This window comes from Ictalurus punctatus, chromosome 18 (assembly GCF_001660625.3).
Source record: "Ictalurus punctatus breed USDA103 chromosome 18, Coco_2.0, whole genome shotgun sequence".
Taxonomy (NCBI): domain Eukaryota; kingdom Metazoa; phylum Chordata; class Actinopteri; order Siluriformes; family Ictaluridae; genus Ictalurus; species Ictalurus punctatus.
This window is the reverse complement of record NC_030433.2, coordinates 13,693,899-13,718,747: the sequence shown is the minus strand read 5'-3', so window position 1 is coordinate 13,718,747 and position 24,849 is coordinate 13,693,899. Positions and strand designations below refer to the sequence as shown.

The following is a 24,849-nucleotide window of genomic DNA, read 5'->3' as shown; positions in this document are numbered from 1 at the left end:
GTAACTGTGACCCCACATGTGTATCTTATAAAAGGTCCCCATTACAGCATACTCATGCTCTTTCCCATTCTCGTCTTTTCAAGTAGGAGAGGAAGTGGATTCAAGAAGCTGAGTATAGCCCCCTAATCCTTGGATTTTTGCTAATCTCGTTATTGGTGCTGTTAAATCTGCACTGTCAGATAGAGAGTGTCGATGCATGCTGTGGATGATGGTAATTGTAATTTTTGACTTATTATAATTTCTGCCACAATTAACTATCACTGAACAAGACATGTGGCCTATTGTTTTGAGATGGGTGCTGCAGGCTCAGAGTAACTAATCTTATTACCCTAACAAGTCTATAAACTTAACTTGAGTCTGTTTCAGTGAATCAAGTTAAGTGAGTTCAGTTAAATGATTTGTTCAGGCTCAAATATGCAACCTCACCATGTAGCCAACACTACTATTACACGTACTAAAACACTGGTTATTTCCAGTTTTGGATTGAAAGTACCATTGTAGTGCATGGTAGTGTCCAGTACTGATTTGTTCGCTGGGTCCTGCAAAGTTGGGTTTTAGACACAACAACAGCGGCTGGATCACCCCACAGCCCGGGCCAATAAAAATGGTTAGTGTCAGATCAGAGTCTGACCATTTATTTAAAAGTACTATCACGTCATGCAACGTATTGTTGACTAACATAGCACGTGACCCTCACCAACTGTCTATACTGACTGCATTTGTAAAGTCACTACTACAGAAAAGGCAATAGAGATATGTAAATTGGGCCGAATCCATTGCCAGGTACTTGTGGTATACAGGAAATTTTCTGCTTTCACATTAGTGGAGTTATGTACCGTTTCTTTTGGGTTATCCATGGCACCAAGTGTGTGGGCGTCCCCTGAAACAGAGTTAAAGACCGCATTGTACTGGCCAGTTTGCCGAGAGTCAGACATCTTCTAATGTCTGACTCATGCTCTATCTTTATGATTTAGTTGTTTGCAGGCAATTGGAAGGTTTTCTCACTATGAGCAAAACACTTGGCATGAACAGTGTTTTGGAGTATCTCTCTGGGTCTACACTAAAAGTGAACATGGGACAGATTGTTAAGTTTGGTACTGAGTGCAGATAAACTAGTCACATGTTTTCTTAAAGGTGTGGAAATGTATCTGAGTTTCACGCAAAATAGTCATCCTACAGTGGGATCTGGACTTGGTACAACTTGCCGCATGAACCTGTACAAGATGGGGATAAAATGTAAAGCTTGGAATGACTTTTTGTTTTCACGAATCTGTGAGTTGAATATGTTATCAATCACATGCAGTGTAGGGCTAAAATATTAAGGGTCAATTACTTGGCCCACTGCTGTCCTATAAAAAGATGGAAATAGGTGCAGCCGAAGGAAATATGTGTTTTAATTTATGGTTTATATATCTGATTATATTTAATTAATTATCTGACTCCAAAAGATAATCTTCTAGTTAGTGCTGGAAGTATAATACCTTATTGCGCTCATTATAATTAGTGTAAAACAGTTTCATGCTAAGCTTTCATTATAAAAAGATGTTCGTACATCAGAGGCTTTAATATAGCCCATAATAAACAATTATTTTTGTTAGCTTAGAGGTTTATATCGACGTGCAAGCCTAGGCCTTTCCGATTTACTTGTCAGAGGTTTCATTTAAACTTGCAACTATTAGCTCTTTAAATTAACTTGTCAGAGGTTGATTCTAAGAGACACTAACATATGACAACTTTAGCTTAGGAACTATTTCTAATAACCATTTAAATACAGTCATGCACATTTAATGCAAAATACCTTATATGGAAGAACCACTGAATATTTAAAGATAGCAATAACAAATGAATTTATTAAACAAAATCACAAAAGAAGTCATACATAGAATAGAGGCAGATGTAACTTACAGAAATGTTGACCAACGTCTGACACAGGATGTGTGATGATAATAGCATTAATGGCACAAAGCCCTGATGGCAAAAAGGCACTTCTGATCTTATAAGCCCCTTCCCTGATGTTACAAGCCAACTGATGTTACAAGCCACTCCCCGAGTTATGCTAAGCATACACTATTTTATACCCCTGAGCCTCTTTGTAATGTAAGTGACCAAGATATCAGATGGAACTGAAACAATTGGTTTTATGGCAGGATAGACCTCCAGCTAATTGGCTCAGCCTACGGAACTGTATGCTGTTTACATTCCTGTGTGTGTGTTAAGAAAGAGCACATATTGCAACATATATTGTAAATGTTGTTTCCTAAACCTGTATGATATTTATGATATCACCACATCATTCACCATGAAATATGGATAAAAATTATACCAAACATGCCCTGAGGAATACTTTAATTAAACACAGTTCAGATGACCAGCTTTGGTTTCCCTGCTATCTCTGAAACACATTCCCGATCGTTTTAACCTTAATCAAATTACTGCCACAGTTTATAAATCTTCTACAGCAGTGTCTGCACTGGGAACCAGAGTTCAAATGTGTCCGAACCCATGATTCCTGCCAAACATACTAATGCCTAATACTAATTAGGATCAGCAATTCTTCATGTCAATAAGGGTATACTAAAAGGTACAATAGTGGTATAGGCACTATTCATGGCTACTGTTTGTTGTTGTCTGATGAGGTATGCCAGGTGCATTACAAACTCTTGTGATGACTTTTGGTATATGGCCTTTTCTAGTAGCAAGCTGCTCTTGTGGTCTGGAAAGAAAGGAAGTATAGAATGGAGGGTTATGCACATGGTTCTCCTGTTAGGGTATCTGGGTCATGTTAATGAGAATGGCCAGGTGATCAACAGGACATTTTATAGGCCACCTGTATATACCATGGTCATGGTTACAATGTGATAACTTTTCTTTTGGTATTTGGCAAGGAAACAAGCAAACTGGAAAATGCCACTAGTGCTGAAGGAAACCGTTTTGGCTGAGAGTGTCCAGAGGACGAACAATACAGGAACTTTTATAGGTAACCTATGTGGGGTCACAGTCATTATCATGAGGTTAATTCTTTTCTGTTGGTACTCAAACACGCAAACAGGAATGTCCACTAGTTCTGAAGGAAACTGTCCTGGTGGTCTGGAGCAAAAGGAAAGTGCAGTGCAAGGTTATGTATGTTACTGAGTGGAGGACCACCAGAGCACCTGGATCACTTGGGCTGATAAAAATGGTCGGTAGCCAAGCACTACGTAGCAGTACTTTATTATAGGCTGTCCTTGTGTGGTCATGGTCACGGTCACATGATCACATGATGGTGATGACTTTTCTGTTGGTACTCAGCAAGGAAATGGGTAAACCTGAAAACTGTGCTAAGAATAAAACCGTCCTGGCCTCCATGGTTAAGTACATAAACTTCCACTTTCACATTTGACCAAACTTACCAAACTCTAAGTGGAAAAAAGGGAAAATGCATGCATTATCCACTGATTAATCCATTTCTAATACTTCTCTTCTTTTAGTCTTAGCCTCAGACGGTCCACCCACGAACTGTCTGATGCATATTGTATATAGTGCATTTATATTACATTTTCACATTTCGTCATTTGGCAGACGCTTTTATACAGAGTGACTTACAAAAAGAGCACGCACCCGAAGGTACAATTATGAAAAGTACTTGATCAACCTGTAAGGGTTCATAACCTAAAAGACTCTAGTCCAGCTAATGCTGATTCATGCAAGTTGTAGAGTGGTCTGGTCTGCAGCTAAAAAGCACAAATTCAAAATCTAAGTGAGGACCTAATTAAGTGCATAAACTAAGTGCAAGAAAGTTTAAAAAAAAAAAAAAAAAAAAAAAAGCAAGTAGTAATCAATAAAGCAATCAATAACAACAGTATCGATAAATAGCGTTCTTCTATATACTGTCTGACACAGTAAATACTTTATGGATATTTGCAAAAGGTCTGAGACACTCACATGGGTACTGTCATCTCTGTATCAGGTACAGTATCTCCATGTCTATGCACTTCAGTGTACCAGTTATTATCAATCTCAAGGGGAAACAAATTTTTAAACACCATGAAAATGAGCCTTTTGGAGAAAAATTTAGTAACTGGGTTGAGACACATTGGTAACAGGATTCCGTGTTTAAGGGTGTCCATAGAGCCTGAACACTTGAGTATGTATCCAGGATCAATTCTGGGTTTGTTTTCACACCGACAAATTCCTTCCACTCTGCGAATCGATTGTGCAGTTTTATATGTCGCTCCTGCTATGAAAAACTTTTATAAATAGGAGATGATAGGTTCTTTTTAATGCTTATTAAGCTGATGTACTGTTTTGTTTATTTAATTAGTGTTTCTATTGATTGAAACTGATAAAGTCTAAGTTAAGACATTCACTCAAAGCTGATTCCTTATATGCTAAATGAATCTAGCATTTTTATAAGTATAGTCAGTTTGCTTGTTATTCGATGCCTAGCCCTGGGAGTCCATGTTTTTCACACATGGTAAGATCCAAACTTAAGTTCGGTTGACACGAAATTCCAAGATCTTGGATTTCAGACTGTTTTGGCTACTTATAAGCTTCAATAATATAATGGAAAACATTTAGTATTACAATACAAACACTGATTAATGCAGGGTTACTCATAGAAATCAGGGCAATGTATTAAACCAGTGATATCATTAGCTAACAAATGCTTACCTAGCTTAAACAAATACCATACATGTGGGGAAACAAAATTACCACATAGCCAGAGAACAGGAAATGGTGCACTGGTTAAATTGGTTAAAACCAAAATCCATCAGAGGTCGTGCAACTCAGAGATCACAAGGTTTCAACTTGGATTTAAAATTCTTGCATGGTTTTGATACTTAGGATTAATAGGCAATAAAAATGATGGCACACACAAATCTGCTGCTATATTACCACATTAGGATTAGTGTAGGGACTGAAGAACAAAACATATGATTGGTCAAAAGGGCTTGTTTGAAAGCTGTGGGCCTGCTATTTATAACACAACTAATGTACAACTAATGTAAAATCGAACAGCAATGATTAATAATGCAAATCTTTGCAGAGTACCGTTTATAATCTAAGCAACATAAAATATTTCAGAAAAAAAAACATCTTTTTAATCTTTTTTTTTTTTGCCTATTCCACTGACAATTCCTTAATTATTATGCAAAATGTAAATGATGCTATTTTATGGTGTGGTTGCCATCACAGACTATTAAGGGTTAAAATTAACTTGTGCATCTTTGTAGCCTAAGATCCATAGTTACTGGTTCAAATCTCCAATGTGGATCATAAGGATACTGATATAGTGCCAAAGGACAGCACCTGCTAATGTCCCTGCTTCACACCAGAGGATTTCAATGCTTGTAGCTTTGGATTATTACATACCGCACCTCAATGTTATCTGCTGTTAGATACCTAGGCCACACACTCTCTCATCAGAGAGTTTTTCTCATGGCCCCTCCTTTCTTCTTCCAGGCTCCATCTCGGTGAACGGCCGCAGCATGCCCTTCTCCACCAACGAAGGCAGTGAGATCCTGGACCTGGATAGTGAGATGTACCTTGGTGGTCTCCCAGAGGAAAGCAAGGCTCATCCTCTGCCCCCCGAGGTGTGGACAGCATCTCTACGTTTGGGTTTCGTGGGCTGCATGCGGGACATGTTTGTTGACGGCCGGAGCCGGGACTTGCGGCGTCTGGCTGAGCTGCAGAGTGCAGCAGGCGTCAGTGTCTCCTGCACACGTGAGACCCACCGGCGCTGCAGCACCGAGCCCTGTGCCCACGGCGGCCACTGCCACGAAGGCTGGAACCGACACATATGCGACTGCACTGGAACCGGATACCTGGGACCCAACTGTGAAACTGGTGAGGGTGGAAAGGCTTTAGGGTGGAGGGTAGAGAGCAGAGGGGGACTTGGAGCATTGTACTGCATTGTACTGTTTGTGATCTGAGCAAAAATGAGTAATGCCACATGATCCACAAGCTTACAGAAATGGAATCTTATTCACAGTGGCACAAATTCACTTTGCCCTTTGTTTGTGTTCTGATAGTGTTGTGGGATTTCTAACTCACTTCTGCCATCTGTTGTCTCTAAGCAGAATATCAATGAGAGAAGCACATGAGTAATTTTTTCTAATGGAGACCAAATGTCTAAATTAGTAGGATCAAATGTCAGTCCTGGTGTTATGGAATGAGGTCTTAGTAAACTTAAATTTAGCTTGAATTATAAATAAATTAGCTTTGACTGTTCAAATTAGATCAATACGTCAGATTTTTTTTTTTTTGGACTATTAGTCTGCCTGATTTCTCGACATTTTGAGAACATTATAAAATAGAAATTATGTATTACTATTATGTCACTGTGACCGATTCAAATCATATATATATTCTTACAGTAGTCATTCGTGATTGATATGTGCACGCAAAATAAATGAATATTTTTAATAGATTTTTTTTGGAGGTGGGGAGGGTGTTCATAGTAAAGCTTCGATATAATTAGTGTAAAATTCATTACATTAATTAACAAACACAGAGCTTCTTGCTGAGATTTCTTGCTGAGATATTGTTCTTTATTGATATTATTAATTTGGTTTGGGAGAAGCCTTTTTTCCCCCCTCATGCTATTCTTGCATTAGCACTGACAAAAATCTGCCAGAATTCAACTGACAGAATTTTTTCATCTATAAAAAAAATAAATCAACTGTAGCTGCTAAACAAGAACTATACTGTTCTTGCGTCATTATGCACGGAACAGCAATAAGCAGAGCACAATGGCTAACAAGGTGATATTCGGATATGGCTGAGCATTGCACAGCAAGACAGGAAATCACATTTGTTGTAAGTTCTGTCAGCCCGCTGGTTCTTTCTACCTGTGACAGTCTCACCCTCGTCTCGGCATGTTCCTGTTTCCACTATATTAGCACACATATGAAGCATATTTCAGGTAATCTTATGAAAATTATACACTTCTTTTCTAACCAGCATTTAAATCCAGATTAGCTGAGTGAGTGAGATGCATTAAAGCTCAACCTTATCCCCCATGCTGCGTTTTTTTCTTTTATTCACTATGTGCATGTTAGTAAAGCTGAAACTCCACGGATGTGTCTTCAGATCACATTGTTACCACATGCTGTCACACAAGAGTGTTCTGATTGTGCAGCCTGTAGCTACAGAGTGTTAGTGAGTATGCTTGAGCCTTATTCTGTAGCATTCAGTGCATTAGTCTGGTATACTGAAAGCGTTTCAGGCATGAAGGATTTCTTTTTCTTTTTTTTTACTTAAATCCCTAAGATGTGTATTAATATAAAATGCTATAGAAACGTAATCCAAAAATGCTCTGTTGCACCCACACCATGTTTTAATTGTGAATAACCAGATAATAAGATAATAAATCAGTGTTTGGTGTTTCTCCTGTGCAGAGTCCACAGTGCTGAGTTATGATGGCAGCATGTTTCTGAAGGTGCTCATGCCTCGCGCCATGCACACAGAAGCCGAGGACGTCTCGCTGCGCTTCATGTCCCAGAGGGCTTATGGTCTGCTCATGGCCACCACCTCCTCAGAGTCCGCCGACACCCTGCGCCTGGAGTTGGACGGGGGAAAAGTCAAACTCACCGTCAACTTAGGTAATCTTCGACCTCTGACCCTGGTATTGCCTGCTCTCTGGATGATGTCCAAAGGCATTAACAGTGCTGAGGGTAGATTCAGCAGGTGGCGCTGTTCGTCATCACATGGGGTTCTGTAGTTCATTATTATCAAAAATCATTATTCTTCTCTTCTCTTTCCCTGTTTTCTCCTACTCTTCTCTTACCCTGTTTTATCCTTTTCTTCTCTTGTCTTACCCTCTTTCCTTCTTCTCTTCTCTTACCCTCTTTTCTCCTTCTCTTTTCTTCCCTTACCCTCTTTTACCTTCTCTTCTCTTACCCTGTTTTATCATTTTCTTCTCTTCTCTTACCCTCTTTTCTCCTTCTCTTTTCTTCCCTTACCCTCTTTTACCTTCTCTTCTCTTACCCTGTTTTATCCTTTTTCTTCTCTTACCCTGTTTTATTTTTTTCTTCTCTTAACCTGTTTTCTCCTTCTCTTCTCTTCCCTTACCCTCTTTTCTCCTTCTCTTCTCTTCCTTTACCATCTTTTCTCCTTCTCTTTTCTTCCCTTACCCTCTTTTACCTTCTCTTCTCTTCCCCTCTTTTCTCCTTCTCTTCTCTTCCCCTTTTTCTCCTTCTCTTTTCTCACCCTGTTTTCTCCTTCTCTTCTCTTCTCTTCTCTTCTCTTACCCTGTTATCTCCTCTTCTCTTGTCAGCATAGCATTCACTCCATCTCTACAGCCTTCAATGGCTATCGTGTCTGCAGCTCTGGAGCAGACAGCCAGGAGACCAGCTCACTTAGCTAGTGGATAATAAGACTTTGAACTGTGAAATCCAGTGGTTTTATTTTAAGTCCCCCCTTGACACCACTCCCCCCTCTTGCCCCAAACCCCACATTCCCAGGAGATGTGACTGTCACTCTTTCTGCTCTCTGTATCTCCATACACAGTCAATGGAAGTTGACTGAGATGCTCTAAGAGCACAGACTTCATATCCATTCTGCTATATGCACAGTGTAATTAGTCACATTTCAATGCACATTCCAATCTTACATAAATAACATTCTGGCCCTGACACCTCTCATATAAATATCTTATTTAATGTAGCGTATCCCAGTTAGGCTCTTATTCCAATTACCCAAACCCAGAGGAAAATAGATTGCATATGCCTTCAATAAGCCAAAAATGGAAAGCATGAAAACATCTTAAATATTTGATGTGGCTCCAGCATTTGTGTGAATTTGTGGTGTGTGGCAGGGAGTTGAAGTGTAGACGACATGCATCATTCAGCCTCGGGCTGGAAATTGAGATGTCCCAATTAGAGGATTTATGCTCCATTTCATACAGACCTGCCACTGTTTTCTACCAAATAACATAGTGATTGGGGGAAAAAAAAGATTGTTTGGAAGTCACATTAGGACACAACAATACCTTCACAAATGTATAATTTCATTACTCCAGCCTTTTTTCAGCCATGTATAAAATATATGGATTACCATGGACAAGATTTTCACACATTTCCCTTTAGCAAAAAAAAAAAAGAAAGAAAACCTGTTTGCTTGACTAAATTTAATGACCGTTTTTAGGGCATCAATAAACATTTGTTCAAAACGTGTAGGTAAGCTACCTGTCTTTTACAGAGACTACTTTTTGAGAGTTTATGTTAGGACATCACATTGGACATAAATAATTTTCAATTCAACATGTCAACTTTAACAAGATTAATTTTTACCAGCACTTTGTCCTACAGTATTTATTTGTTTTCTCACTTGCCCCAACTTCTGATTCTTCTCATTCTGCTCTTTTCTGAAAAGCCATTAGAGAAAAGACATTTCACCCTCCTTGTGACTATTTCTCATAGGATTACATGTAAAACAGGCTTAAAACAGGGTTTCAATTCTTATCTCAATACAGGAAAATGTGTCAAGATTTTTCTTCACAGTAATCTTAGAAATGCTAGAAATGGCATTGATAGAGATTAGTTTTTAAAAACACTTGAGTATTCTCTTGTTCTTTGCATTTATAAGTCTAACATTCAGCTCACCATTTTACCTGGAATAATAGGGATTACACAGACTGAGAGTCATTATAGAAAACAAATTTTGTGTGTGTGTGTGTGTGTGTGTGTGTGTGTGTGTGTGTGTGTGTGAGAGAGAGAGAGAGAGAGAGAGAGAGAGTGTGAGTGGGTGGGTTTGTCTGTGGCAGGTCAGTGATGCTGGTCCCTGGCTGTCTGTGCTCACTCTTCTGTAGTGGTTGACAGCTGGAGAGCTCACCACAGCCAAAGTGCCTTCGCTATTTATATGACACTATAACTATATATATTTTTTAAGACATTTTTTCCTGTAACTTATCTTACCTCAAAATATTTCAGAAAAAAAGGCGCATTTATGGCCTGACTGATCCATGCTTGTCCTTCTCAGACTACTGAACATTATATAACATTGTGAAGAAAAAATTTTTCCTACGGAATTCTCTCAGATGAGGAAAACATAACAAGAAACTAGAAAAGATTCGTTGGTTAAGCCAGAATTGTTGCATTTGGCTGTTGGTGCAGGCTGCCCCTTTCTTCCCCTTTGGCTCCACCCACTCCAGGAGACTCCGAACGGACAGAGCGGTCGCCTCGCCAAGTAGTTTCTGCTGTTCGCCTGAGCTTGTGTATGTTAAGCCTGTCAGAAGAAGAGCACTAACGCACACATACACTGAATCACCAGTAATATCTACAGTCATTACATCAACTTCACCTACCATATATGTGTACAATTGCTGACTTTTAATAGACAATGTCTCAGCACCTCTACCAGTGGAACGGGACCTCACAGGACCATCACTGACTGATATTATTTGGCTAGTGGACCATTTTCAGCATCAAATTGCACCTCCAGAGCAGTCTGTGTTCTAAGAGTGTATTAGCACAATTGTTTTTTTTTTGTTTTGTTTTTGTTTTTTTTAAACATTGTTACTGCTGCTGGGTTGAGAAACAGTCCACTAATCAAATATATCCAACCAACATCACTGATTTAGTAACTGTCACTGATGAAGGAGCAGACACACCGAAAACCAATTCTGCACAAAAAAGTTACGTTCTTTTTGTTAGGAGTGCGTAATAAAGTGGCAAGTAGGCCACACTGCTGCACATGAAACACTCCTCTGTGTAACTGCTGTGCTGAGAATGATCCACCACCCAAATAATATCTGGTCAGGTGATTGGTTAGATGTGGGATGACACACTGGACCTCATTTATCAATCTTTTAGTAAAGTTTTGTAGGCCAAACTGAACTAAGCATCACTGGTTTACCAGATATTCCAGATATTTTTTTTCATAATCACACGTGTATGTTAATAAGCACTAATCACATAAAGTACTGAGCACGTTCACGGTTGATTTACTGTGCAAAGCTCCATAAAAGGCAAAGCTCACAGAGATCTGAGAGCAACAAAATGACGACTAAAGGGCAAACAGGAACCAAAAGAGTGTCTCCTTAGGGTGACATGCATTAAATCTTCAGGTAATTCAGCTCAGCCACTGCAGAGTGTCAGATACACCAGACACACACTAACTCGTCTTACTTCTATGCAGCGCCATTTCTATTGCCTAATTGAATATTATTATGAGTATTATTTTTCTTAACCTATGGATTTGTTTTGGATTGCTTTCATCCAAGTCATTAATATTAATTAATAAACGACTAAGTTTGAAAAATGTAATCAAAATAAATAAGCAATTTAAACATGAAATCGTAATCTATATTTTTAAAAAATGCAGCACCCTTTTGGCAGTTATCAGTCAGTGTTCACAGCAGTGAGTGTCCTTATATGCATATTTACACAATCTTAGGAGTTTCCTTACAATACAAATGTTTTTCCAATCTAATAGTATAACACATTTTTTGTGTATATATTCCTGCAAAAAGTTTATGAATACATTTTTCATATCCAGCTTGGTAAACGAGTCCCATTGCTCAGTAATTGTATACCTACAGAGTGTACACCTATATAGTAGGTTTGGCAGATGAAATGTCTGCAGGATAAGTGTACCTAATAAACTGGTGACTTGCTGAAGGCTGATGTGCACGTGTCCAGGTGTCACAAGCGGAAAGGCACATGGCGAGGATGAAATGGACTTTCTGAGCTCCTGTGTCCGTGGGTGTGGAGCTGTGTGAAAGGGGCAGGGTTGACTCTCGGCTAGTCCCCGGATGGTGTGCTTCATGCAATGCTGTTTGCTCGTCTGCAGATTATACCTTGAAGGATGTCTTTTTATTATTATGATTTTGGAAGCCTTTGTTTGTTTGTTTGTTGTTTTTTTTTATCTCACCATCTCACTCTCTCTCTCCACCAGATTGTATCGGGATAGACTGTAACCTTAGTAAGTGTTCCCTTTTTTCATACCAGAAATGTTTCTTTTTATAAGACTGTCTTTGCAATTCTGTTTCTGTCACTCACTTCTTAATCCTCTATCTCTCTCTCTGTCTTTTCAAAATATTAAGCTCGCTTCTCTTATCTGTCTGTATCTCTCTGCCCCTCCCTCCATCTTCTCTCACATCCCTCTCTGTCGCTCAAACACGGCATCTTTTGGTGGAGTTTGATAGTCAGAGAGGAAGGAGAGTGAACCGCTGAAGTGTTTCAAATTAGACACAACCATCCATTTAATGCTTCCTTTTTATAGCAGCCTGACTTTCTCAGTTTTCAAACACTAAGTTGGATTATGATCCCCCGAGCCTTCAGTCTGTAAGTGGAAGTGTATTATACTATAGAAATAGAAGGTTGTGAAAATCCAGTGCTCAGCAGCAAGATGTGTCAAAATCATTTAGCCAGCGCAGACACTTTGTATGGTCTCTCTTAATTACAGAAAGCAAACAATCATGTGATTGAGAGATTAGAATAAATGAGTGGTGCTGATCTAAAAAAAATGCTGACTGATAATAATAATAATAATAATAATAATAATAATAATAATAATGATGTTGATGATAATAATATCTATTGTAAGATATATTGTGTTACGTGATTGGCAGGGAATGTGGATAATATGCATACAAGAGAAATGCATGCACATCATGAGGACCTTGTTTCTCACCATGTCTCAGGTGTTTTGAGTTAGAAGTTTTATATTTTCCTTTACCGTGGTTAATGATGGTAGCTCTTCAGATATTGAGCCTCACACACTGTGACAGGAAGCGCACCTGCAGTATCAATAAAGTTGAGCAAAGGTAGGACTAAAACCACTCAAAACATGCTGTTAGTCTGGTGACTCTCAACTTCCTATTATGGCAATACTCTAAAGATTTACTAGATAGTAGCCTATGATAGCCTCTTGACATCATTTTGTTTGAGGCAATGTTATTAATGTCATCCTACCTCACCAAAATCTATGGTCACAAGCCACTTATAAGAATTTTTTTTTTCACATTTCCATTAATTGTAATTATAATTTTTATTCACCATACATTCATGAAGCTGTGAAATGTGTACCTTAGTGCGTCATAACAGTGTTATAAATGAAAATGTAATAGTTTGAGAACACGAAAATCATTCATTCAGCTGACGTGCACTTCTGAAATATGGGAAATTGTAGAATTACAAATTTGAGAGCAAATGGACCTCCACTTCAGTTAAAAAAAAAAGTTTTATGTGAAGAAAATACAGTAAATGTGTACAACAGAATGTTCAAGAAGCTTTAAAAAGGTACTATTGATGAAGACAAACAAATGACAAGCAAAAAGATAAAGATGAAAAATATACTCTTTTGCGAAATGTATGTCTTTCGTAAGTAAAATTCTTACATGAAATTGAAATTTATCTGGATATCCTACTTATACAACATTTTCTCCATTTTTTTTGTGTTGTCTTCTTAAAGACTTCCTCTGAGGAGTTTTTACTATAAGCAAGGTTGATTGTCTTGGTACCATCTTTTCCCCGACATACAGAAACTACCCAGCATTTTGGAGTTTGCTTACACATAATTAAAAGCAGCCACTTATGTCCTTTTATTTCTTTATATTTTCAGACAGTGGTTTGAGAGCCAAATTCCGACAATAATTACAAAGTGCCACAGTCACTTTGCTAATCATTAATTAACCTGCCTGTTTCTAGAAAGAGTAGTTATTAAGTTATTATCTACAAGAGTGGTACTCAAAACGTGGACAAGGGAACCCCAGTTGTCCACGGGGTTGAAGTTTTTGTTGTTGTTTGTTTGTTTTTTTGCATATTATTATCAAATGTATTATATTTATTATTGAGTTCCTATATGTATTAACCTTTTGACTGGTAACATGAATTCAGTGGGTTTAATGAAAAGCCAAAAAATCCTTGTGCACATTTCAATAATGAGCCTAATATTCGAAAAGTTGGATTATGTTCGGAAGGATTCAGTGGAAATTATTTTACATTTAAAGGATTCCTTGGCTGATCTACTATATAAGGTAAGGATATAAAAAGCAGCTAAATAACTTCCAAATGCCAAATAACTGCTGTATTCACTACATAAAACTGTATCCTAAAGTGTTACCATCTTCAATTACACTAGGCTAAGCATTTCTTCTTATTCCTCAAATTTAAAATGTGTTTTGGAAAATATAGAGAAATACATTCCTTCAAGTGAAAGTGCAATATTTTTTTCCCCACAGGAAAGGAAACGCAACTCTTAATTACAACCAAGCAATGGATACATATGAAAATAATCAGTTTATATATTATAATCTACCCTTATATTTAGTACGACTCTTCTCAGATTCGGTGTTGTCATTGTTGTTGTTTTTAAACTAAAACCTCATCAGCTTCAAGTCATTTCCCGTACAACTTTTAACACCTACTCTGAGTCACAAATTATGCCCAAGAGGAAAAAGCAGTCATTTTTAAACTGAAAACTGCATTGAACATTGAACTCTGACCTCGAACCACATCTTTGAAAATTATTACTTCTGCTCTTACTGCAATTCATGAAGAGTTAATTTAGCTCTTTTTGGTTTAAATTGGTGTTTTAAATATTTTGACCAAATTATTTCCGTATTAGAAAGTACAGAGCAACTATGACCGCAATAGAGTAGACAGATAGATGTTATTACATGGCTACTGATTTTGCACCAAAGAACAAATGAGATATTTTGTAAATGCAGCTCTGTAATTAGTAAAGAATTTGCCATGTTTAGATAATTGAATTAAAACACACAACACTGTTTAAATAATAACACTATATAATAACACAAAGTTATTAATATCAATGGGTTAGTTAAAAAAAAAAAAAAAAAAAACTATTTTCTAGCTTTAAAAAAAACTTTCTTCAGAAAATCAGGTTTTGGACAAAACTGGGGGGTTTTGCCTTTAACATATGTTGACATATCGACTGTATATATTTCATTACAATGTTTTTACGTGAAAGTGTTTTTTATTTACGCTGTAAGTAAAGATATCTAAAATATTGTAGCTTACTAGCTAAGTGCAGTTATCTCACACAGTGAATGTCACGCTTTGCTCTACTTCTTGGATAACACCACACCCTAGCAAAACCAACTTAAGTCTAATCTATTCCGTTTGTAGTCAGATGCCAGCAGTCAAACTGCTTATGATGCTCGGTGCTCCAGACAGAATTTAATCAGTTTTGGGGATCATCAGACACATTTCAGGTAGGGAAATGGAGAGGATTGGAACATATTTAGAAGCTCATTATCAAGTATTATGAATCCCAGGATTCATTACAACAGCTTCTAATGATACTCAATAAAATGTAATTAATGCTCTATAATTTGTGTTACTAATTAAACTATGTGAAAGTTTAAGGTTTAACCAGAAAGTTAGCGCAAACTATTGTGGAAAAAAGACACCGGGTGTGATCTGATTAATTGATAATCGACAGTGTAGAAACTGATCCTGAAAAGTCAAAGTGTTCAAAATATATCATTTTTCAAACTTGATTGTGAGTTCAAATTAATTATAAAGAACTAGAGGAAAGAGTGACATTCACTATGTGAGATAACTGCACTTAGCTAGTTCTGCTCTTCCTTCAGCCTTGCCAACATGTCTAATGCACCCAGAAACATACAGGCCTCATACAGGGACTGAGCTTCAAAGCCTCTACTTATTGTCCACCTGTATTGTAACATTTAAGTTTCATTATGAAGATATAAAATGGAGCTTGGAAGCTGGCAAATGTATTTGAATATGAATTTTGTATGATTTTTTTCTGCTAATGATTGGCAGCAAGCTAATATTAGCACAGCCTAACTACAGTAGCTAGAATGTTACATAAAATGTTACACTGGGTAAAGCATTATAAGCATTAAAACTAAACATTAACAGCTTAACATCCCTGTAGAAATCTAAATATTTGAGAAGAATATAAACCTTTACATGTACTTACCTCATTCCTGTTTATCTTCCCGTGCTTTTTAAAAAAAAAAAAAAAAAAAACTCTACTTCAAAGCTCTTCCGTTCATTTCATGGTCATGGATGCATGCCTGGCAGAAGACTGTAATTAGATAAAAAAAAAAAAAAAAAATTTTTTGGAGTACTTTGGGTTTTGAAATGTTTAAATATGAAGTTGTAAGGTTTTGATCTTTTTCAAAATTTAAATCTTACCTCTAACAATTTCAAAACAACATTGATGAAACTGTAATTTTATTAAATATAACACAATTTAATTAGAATATTTAAAAAAAAATCATTTTATGTCATGACCCCCGGGGCAATTCCACCTCGGACCACTAGAGGCTTGGATATCCCCTGTTCCCCATGTAGAACTTCTTCCTCTTTTGTCTCTCTCCGTTGTCTGTGTAACCTTAATGGCAGGCACTTTTTTCCAGGGTTTTCAGGACAGCGTAATAGTTATTGCATCCTTAGGTATGTGTGGCCTATTTTGAGAATCTGCATAGGTCAACGATCATGCACAGTTTGGGAAGAAAAGCCATTTGCTGCAGATAGTTGTCTGTCCATGATCACAGGGGTTTCATGACAAATTCCATTTCCATTCAGCTATGTCTTCAGATACCTGTCTGTGATCACAGGGGTTTCATGTTTGAAAAATACTATTGTTATGAAATGCTTGTTTTACTTAAATAAGTTCAAAGTCTTTCTGACTTTACATCAATTCTATCATGTGTCCTTTCATACAAGACTAAAAATCTGCAGTGAAATTGTTTTTAACCTCAGTATCGTTTTCACTGCTGTTGCTCCATTATAAAAAACAAACTCATAATTATCCACATTTTCATACTCAACTATTTACACAGAAAGAACAAAGTTGACAGTTTAAAGAACCTGTACATTTAGTTTTTTCTTCTTTTTTTCCCCCCTGGGGGCCATGACATTTTACAGCTCCAATTCCGAAAAAGTTGGGACAGTATGGAAAATGCTAATAAAAACAAAGTGGAGTGTAAATGTTTGTAAATGTACTTTGACTTGTATTTATACAAAAAAAAAGGTATGTGATGTTTTACCAAATCAGCTGTACATTTTTTTATTTTTTTTTTGAAGGTAAATATTTATTTTGAAATTGATGCATGCAACAGGTTCCAAAAAAGTTGGGACAGGGCAATTTAGGACTAATAGTGGTATGATAAATTGAAATAAGAAGGTGATGTGAAACAGGTGAGGCAATCATCTAATCATAGTGTATAAGGAGTGTCCAAAAAAGGCCTAGTCCTTCAAGAGCACGGAAGGGGTTGAGGCTCGCCAATCTGCCAACAAAGGCGTCAGTGAATAATCCAACGCTTTGAGAAAAACATTCCCCAAAAACAAATCGGTAGGATTTTGGGCATTTCACCTTCTACAGTGCACAATATAAATAAAAGATTCAAGGTATTCGGTCAAATCTCTGTGTGTAAAGGGCAAGGCCAAAAACTACTTCTGAATATGCATGATCTCCGACCCCTCAGACATTGCTGTCATAAAAACCATCATGAGTCTGTAATGGATATCCTGACATGGGCTCGGGAATACTTTGGTAAACCTTTGTTAGTCAACACCATTTGCTGCTGCATCCACAGATGGAAGTTAAGGCTTTACTGTGCAAAACACATCAACACTGTCCAGAAGAGCTGCCAACTTCTCTGGGCTCGGTCTCATCTGAGATGGAGCGTAGCACAGTGGAATTGTGTTTTGTGGTCCGACGAGACAACATTTCAAATAGTTTTGGACAAAACAGCCGTCGTGTTCTCCGGGCCAAAGAGGAAAAGGATCATTCAAATTGTTATCAGCATCAGGTTCAAAAGCCAGCATCTGTAATGGTATGGGGGTGTGTCAGTGCTCATGGCATGGGTAATTTGCACATCTGTGAAGGCACCATTAATGCAGAAAGATATGTACACATTTTGGAGCAACATATGCTGCAATCCAGAACAGGACAACGCCAAACCAAATTCTGTCCGATAAGTACATGGCTGCGTAAGCAGAAGTGCGGGTGCTAGCATGTCCTGCCTGCCGTCCTGACCTGTGTCCGATTGAGAATGTGTGGCACATAATGAAATGCAAAATAAGGCAACAAAGGCCCCGTACAGTTGTGCAGCTGTAGAAATGCATAATGGATGAATGGGAGAACATTCCACTTGCTAAACTTAACGAACTGGTGTCTTCAGTGCTGAAATGCTTAATAAGTGTTATTAAAAGAAAAGGTGATGTTACACAGTGGTAAACTGTCGACTTATAGAACTTTTTTTTGAGTGTATTGCAGTCATCAGATTTGAAATGAGTATATTTTCAAAAATAAATTAAATTCACAAAGTAAAACATCAAATAATATTTTAATAATGTGTTTTCAGTATATTACATGATGAATTGAATTTTCAAATGACTCTTTTTTTTGGGGGCGGGGGGGGGGGTGCATTTTCCATACTGTCCCAACTTTTTTGGAATTGGGGTTGTATTACTTGTGTACATAATTCCGATATATGGAATATATAGATATATTCATATTCAAATACTTTTGTCAGCTGCCAAGCTCCGTACTAAAGTTAGTAAAGAGAAATATATCACTTGAATTTTGTGATAAATTTGACACGAGATATAGGCAGGGCTATGTGTCATGTATAGTACATCCCCATATGATCTATACCATATGACCATACATTAACGGTCCTGCTCCAAACCACCAGATGGCAACATTCACCAAGAAGTTTAAACCTCTGGTGTTTTCTGTTCTAAACTGGGATCTTCCCTGGCATAGTAATGTTGACAATGATTGAAGAAATGAGTCTTATATTATGTTAAAAGATGTATGACTTTAATTAAAGGAAGTTTGGATAAATGGCAGGACACTATATTCTGTCAGTAAACATATTACGCCAGTATAATAATCCCCTCCTCTATGACTGGGGAGAATGTACACATGATGAGAGAGCTGTGCTCCGGCTCCCGTACGCAACAAATTCTGTTCGATGCTCCCACCTTTTTATCATTGGGTGTGACAGGCATATTTAGACTGATGGAAGTTTTAATGATGCTAAAATGTTCATTAACTTTTAAATAGGCAGAAATCGCCGGTAGTTAAAGTAAATTACTCTAAATTAGAGCCCTCTGCCATCTGCTAGAAGTCCCTTTTTGACCTCAGCATGTTGCGCATTTTAATCAGCTTAGTACTGGTGTGTGTGTGTGTGTGTGTGTGTGTGTGTGTGTGTGTGTGTGTGTGTGTGTGTGTGTGATCTTGTAGACGTTTAACAGCAGATGATGATTTTTTCCTAAGAGGTTTGCATAATGCACTTGTCTGTCCAAGTTTTGTCCACAGAAATGAGTAAAGTTTTAGCGTATGCACACTATATTATATTGTAATCAATCATAACGTTCATTAATTGAACATTATTATACCCCAGTGCTTTTGGATTCTCCACTCTGATTGGTCACTAGGTTTTAATTAATTTTCTATATTTATTAACTGAAATTAGTGCAGGTCCTAATGTTATTTGCATTATTGTATGTTATTAAAATGAATAATGTTTGATATGGTTAGTTTTCCGTGAGGAGACACAGTCTCCAGTGTCAGAACTTTGTAAAAGTTAGATATAAAGCTGGAGCTTTAAATATTCTGATATGGGAAAGTCACCGAGATGGAAAGGTTTGTATTTTTTTTTATTTATTTATTTATTTATTTTGGTTACAAATTTGATATCTTAAAACTTCAAGAAAGAGAATAAAGCGAGGCTTGCGAGGGAAAGACTTGCTATAACGTAAGTGAAAACAGCAACTAACTTATTTCATGGACATCCCACAATGTTAAAGGGATAAAAAAGTATGTCTTTAAAAAAATTAATAAATGAATACAATTGTTGCTGTTGGTATATTGCTGTGGTATAAGAAGAACAAAACACAGAAAAATAACACTCTGCTGTTAATTATTTTCCAATAAGAGCACACTATTTTATGCTTTACTTATTCATATCAGTTTTGCTGTTCATAGAACTTTTTAAAATATTGTGCAAAAGGCAGTGGACTGAAGTGTCCTAGGCCCCTTCATTCCTTTGCAGGTTGAATAAGTTGCTACTGAAACTGATGACATCCTGAAGTCTGGGAATGTTGGAGGAAAGTTTGAGAGTGACTAGACTTTGAATAATCATCTGCGGAAACACAATGTTCCTTGACACAGCCTTGACAGAGCCAGTGACTTGCTGTACAAGCCACTGCCCTTCACCCTTTACCATGATCATGATGTTCCAAATCATGGCTGCTTTCCTTTCTGAAGATGTGGTGTAATGACTGCATTTCTTTTTTTTACTAAATGAAGGTAAATCACTGCCAATTTATATACAATTAAGTACAGCATGGTCAGTTGAAACCAAAATAAAGCTTTTTTCAGACTAATATTGGCACCCTTGGTAAATGTGAGCAAAGAAGGCTGTGAAAAATTGTCTTGTTGATATTTTGTTTTAAAAAAATCACAAAAATATTCTGCTCTCATGGACATCAAATAATTGAAAACTCAACACAGGTTTATCTATCTATCTATCTCTCTCTCTCTCTCTCTCTCTCTCTCTCTCTCTATATATATATATATATATATATATATATATATATATATATATATATATATATATAATTTGTTGAATATAGGTGTGCAATAATTATTGGCATCAATTATATTCCCATTGATATTTTACATTTATTTTAGTACACCTGGGTGACTAGGAACAGAAAATTCTTTATCCATGACTATATCCAGGGGTATGACTATGAGGAAACACATAGGCCAAATTCCCTTAGTCATTCATAACAATGGGTAAGACCAAGGAATATAGCTGTGATGTGTGGAAAAATGTTGTTGAGCTTCACAAAATGGGAAGAGGCTATACGAAAATAGCAAAAGCATTGAAATTCCCATTTACACCATCACTGCAATAATTAATAAGTTCCGGTCAACTGGAAAGTTTATGAATCAACCTGGAATTGGACATGTGTTTATATTGTCTCAATGCACTGTGAAGAGGATGGTTCGAGTGGCCAAAAAATCTCCAAGGATCACAGCTGGCGAATTGCAGAAGTTAGTTGCCTCTTGGGGTCAGAAAGTCTCCAAAACTACAATCCAAAGTCACCTACATCACCACAAGTTGTTTGGAAGGGTTTCAAGAAAAAAAGCCTCTACTCTCATCCAAAAACAAACACAAGTGTCTTCAGTTTGCTAGGTACTGCTGGTCAGATGAAACCAAAATAGAGCTTTTTGGCAATAAACACCACGTTTTGGTGCACACAGAGAGGTAGCCATGCCCACAGTTAAATATGGTGGTGACTCTTTAATGTTTGGGGGCTGTTTTTCTGCCAGAGGACCTGGACATTTTTTTAGGATACATGGCTTCATGGACTATCAAATACCAACAGATATTAAATGAAAACCTGACTGCCTCTGCCAGGAAGCTTAAAATGGGCCGTGGTCGGATCTTCCGGCATGAGAATGTCCAAAATATACATCAAAATCAACACAAAAATGGTTTACTGACCACAAAATCAAGGTTCTGCCATGGCCATCCCAGTCCCCTGACTTGAATACCCATAGACAACCTGTGGGGTGAACTGAAAAAGAGAGTCCACCAGTGTGGACTTCAAAATTTGAAGGATCTGGAGAGATTCTGTATGGAGGAATGGTCTCAGATCTCTTGCCATGTATTCTCCAACCTCATCAGGCATTATAGGAGAAGACTCCGAGCTGTTATCTTGGCAAAGGGAGGTAGCACTGACTAAAAGGGTGCCAATAATTGTTGCACACCTATATTTAACAAAGATTTTTTTTATAAACCTGTGTTTTGTTTGCAATTGTTTGATATCCTTGAGAGCAGTGTTTTGTTTTGTTTTTTTGGTGATGTTTTTAACAAAAGATCAAAAGGTTAAACAATAAAGACATTTTTTACAGCCTTCTTTGCTCATATTTACCAAGGGTGCCAATATTAGTGGAGGGCACTGCATGTAGGTTTAGTTATAGTATGCAACATGCAAGTATATTTATTGGTTCTTAACATGGTGACTTATTTGGTTACAAAACATCAATGTTTCATGTAGAAGCAGTATGTATTTTTTTTTTATGTCTGTATGGCAGTAAGAGTGGAACCCAGTGTGGTCTTCTGCTGTTATAGCCCATCTACCTCAAGGTTTGTATGTTGTGAGATGCTTTTCTGCTGACCATGGTTGTAAAGAGCGGTTATTTGAGTTGCTGTAGACTTCCTGTCAGCTCAAACCAGCTGGCCACTCTCCTCTGACCTCTCGCTCATCAACAAGGCATTTCTGCCCACAGAACTAACTCTAATTGGATGGGATTTTGTTTGTTTTTCGCAACATTCTATGTAAACTCTACACAGTAAAATCCCTAGTGTTGAATTAACACCCAGAGTGTTTATATGAGTCCAATGGACTTATATAAACACTGTAGGGTGTGAATTAAGCACTGTGGGTGTTAAAACAACACTGGTGATTTTGCGGTGTATTGACTTTTGTACATAAAATCCCAGGAAGTGTTTAAGTAACTAAACTCAATAAATTGTAGCTTTAGTAATCTATCCTCTTTGCCAGTGGTCAGCCCTAACTTGCTTGCTTATCGCTTATGAATTCTTCTAGCTGCTCTCTCAACCCATTACCCATCATCTTTCTTGAGTTGGTTTTAAATTCATTATTGACATCCTGGGCATTGTTAATCTGTTCCTCCAGCAAGGAATTTTTCCACACACGTTTAAGACAGCTATTGTTAGGCCTCTGCTGAAGAGAAACAATCTTGATTCTTCTGTGCTCAGTAACTACAGACCTATCTCTAATCTTCCATTTCTTAGCAACACAATTGAAAAGTGTCCATACAGCTCAATAACTATCTCAACATCAACAATCTCAATGAGACATTTCAGTCTGGCTTTCGGCCCAACCATAGCACAGAAACTGCTCTTCTAAAAGTTTTAAATGATATGCAACAAAATAAGGACTCGGGTAATCTGTCAATTCTAGTTCTTGTAGATCTCAGTGCTGCCTTTGACATAGTCGACCATGGGATTCTGCTTGACCGACTGCAAAACTGGGTTGGTTTATCAGGCCTAATCCTCGATTGGTTTAGATTCTACTTAAATGGCAGAGAATATTATGTTGCACTTGGTACACACACCTCCAGATGTCATACGCTGTCTTGAGGTGTTCCCCTAGGCTCAATTGTGGGACCCTTGTTATTTAACTTAATTAATTTATATAACATCTCCTTCCATCAGTATGCAGATGACATGCAACTCTATCTCTCACTTGCACCAGATGCCCACAAGTCGATTAGCACCCTTGTAAACTGCATAGAGAGCATAAACTTGTGAATGTCACAGAACTTTCTGCAGCTAAATAAAGATAAGACAGTGCTTATTATTGGAAACGATGCACAGAGAAAGTTAATTATGCCATATTGTTTTGAAAGGTCCTATGTAAATAAAGCTTTACTTACTTATTTACTTTGACCTGAATCTTAATGATATTATGCATTGCGCTGCTACCTCATGATTGGATAATTGGTTGATCACATGAATGAGCAGACGTAGTAGTGTTCCTATTAAAGTGTCTAATGAGTATTACTTTTATTAACCATGATAAACTGTTTTTCCAACATGATATGGTTATTAATGGTTCATGAAAGTATATGCTCATTATAAACTTATAAACCAATCTAATTAACAAAGTTCCAGAAGGTGTGAGGACGTTAATGCCCCTCCTCTCTGCTTCTTGCACTTGTCTTTGATAGGAACACAGAGGATTGCTGCTAATTAGGGCAAGCATATGTCTCACATGTACTGTATGATCTAATAAATATCCATAAAATATCATCAGCTATCCTTTCTCACTTTCAGATTTTTTTTAAAATAGATCCACACCAAGGTTAGCACAAGCCTTGCTGTTTGTGTTAAGTGAAAGAATATGTATATGTGTGTGTGTATATGTGTATATGTGTGTGTGTATATATATATATATATATATATATATATATATATATATATATATATATATACACACACACACACATATACACATATATATATATATATATATATATATATATATATATATATATATATATATATATATATATATGTATATATATATATATATATATGTGTGTGTGTGTATATATATATGAAAATGTCTAAATTGGGCCCAAAGTGTCAATATTTTGTGTGGCCACCATTATTTTCCAGCACTGCCTTAACCATCTTGGGCATGTAGTTCACCAGAGCTTCACAGGTTGCCACTGGAGTCCTCTTTCACTCCTCCATGATGACATCACGGAGCTGGTGGATATTAGAGACCTTGTGCTACTCCACCTTCCATTTGAGGATGCCCCACAGATGCTCAGTATGGTTTAGGTCTGGAGACATGCTTGGCCAGTCCATCACCTTCACCTTCAGCTTCTTTAGCAAGGCAGTGGTCGTCGTGGAGGTTGTTATCATGGTGGAATACATGCTGGGATTATGCTCTGCTTCAGTATGTCACAGTACATGTTGGCATTCATGGTTCCCTCAATAAACTGTAGCTCCCCAGTGCCAGCAGCACTCATGCAGCCCCAGACCATGACACTCCCACCACCATGCTTGACTGTAGGCAAGGCACACTAGTCTTTGTATTCCTTACCTGGTTGCCGCCACACATGCTTGACACCATCTGAACCAAATAAGTTTATCTTGGTCTCATCAGACCACAGGACATGGTTCCAATAATCCATGTCCTTAGTCTGCTTGTCTTCAGCAAACTGTTTGTGGGCTTTCTTGTGCATCATCTTTAGAAGAGGCTTCCTTCTGGGATGACAGCCATGCAGTACAATTTGATGCAGTGTGCGACATATGGTCTGAGCACTGACAGGCTGACCCCCCACCCCTTCAACCTCTGCAGC

The 24,849-nt window shown here is 37.5% G+C and overlaps 1 protein-coding gene across 4 annotated transcripts in view; it reads left to right on the top strand.

Annotated features, from left to right (window-relative positions):
* Positions 1-24,849, top strand: part of nrxn2a (neurexin 2a) — a 462,873-nt gene that overhangs the window by 208,012 nt on the left and 230,012 nt on the right. For 2 of the 4 annotated variants that reach the window (XM_053688021.1, XM_017492878.3), the window contains 3 exons: positions 5,443-5,826; positions 7,380-7,583; positions 11,878-11,904. In XM_053688021.1, coding sequence (XP_053543996.1) covers positions 5,443-5,826; positions 7,380-7,583; positions 11,878-11,904 — 615 coding nt within the window. The remainder of the gene's footprint in view (positions 1-5,442; positions 5,827-7,379; positions 7,584-11,877; positions 11,905-24,849) is intronic. The other 2 variants (XM_053688023.1, XM_047161856.2) reach the window with 1 other exon arrangement.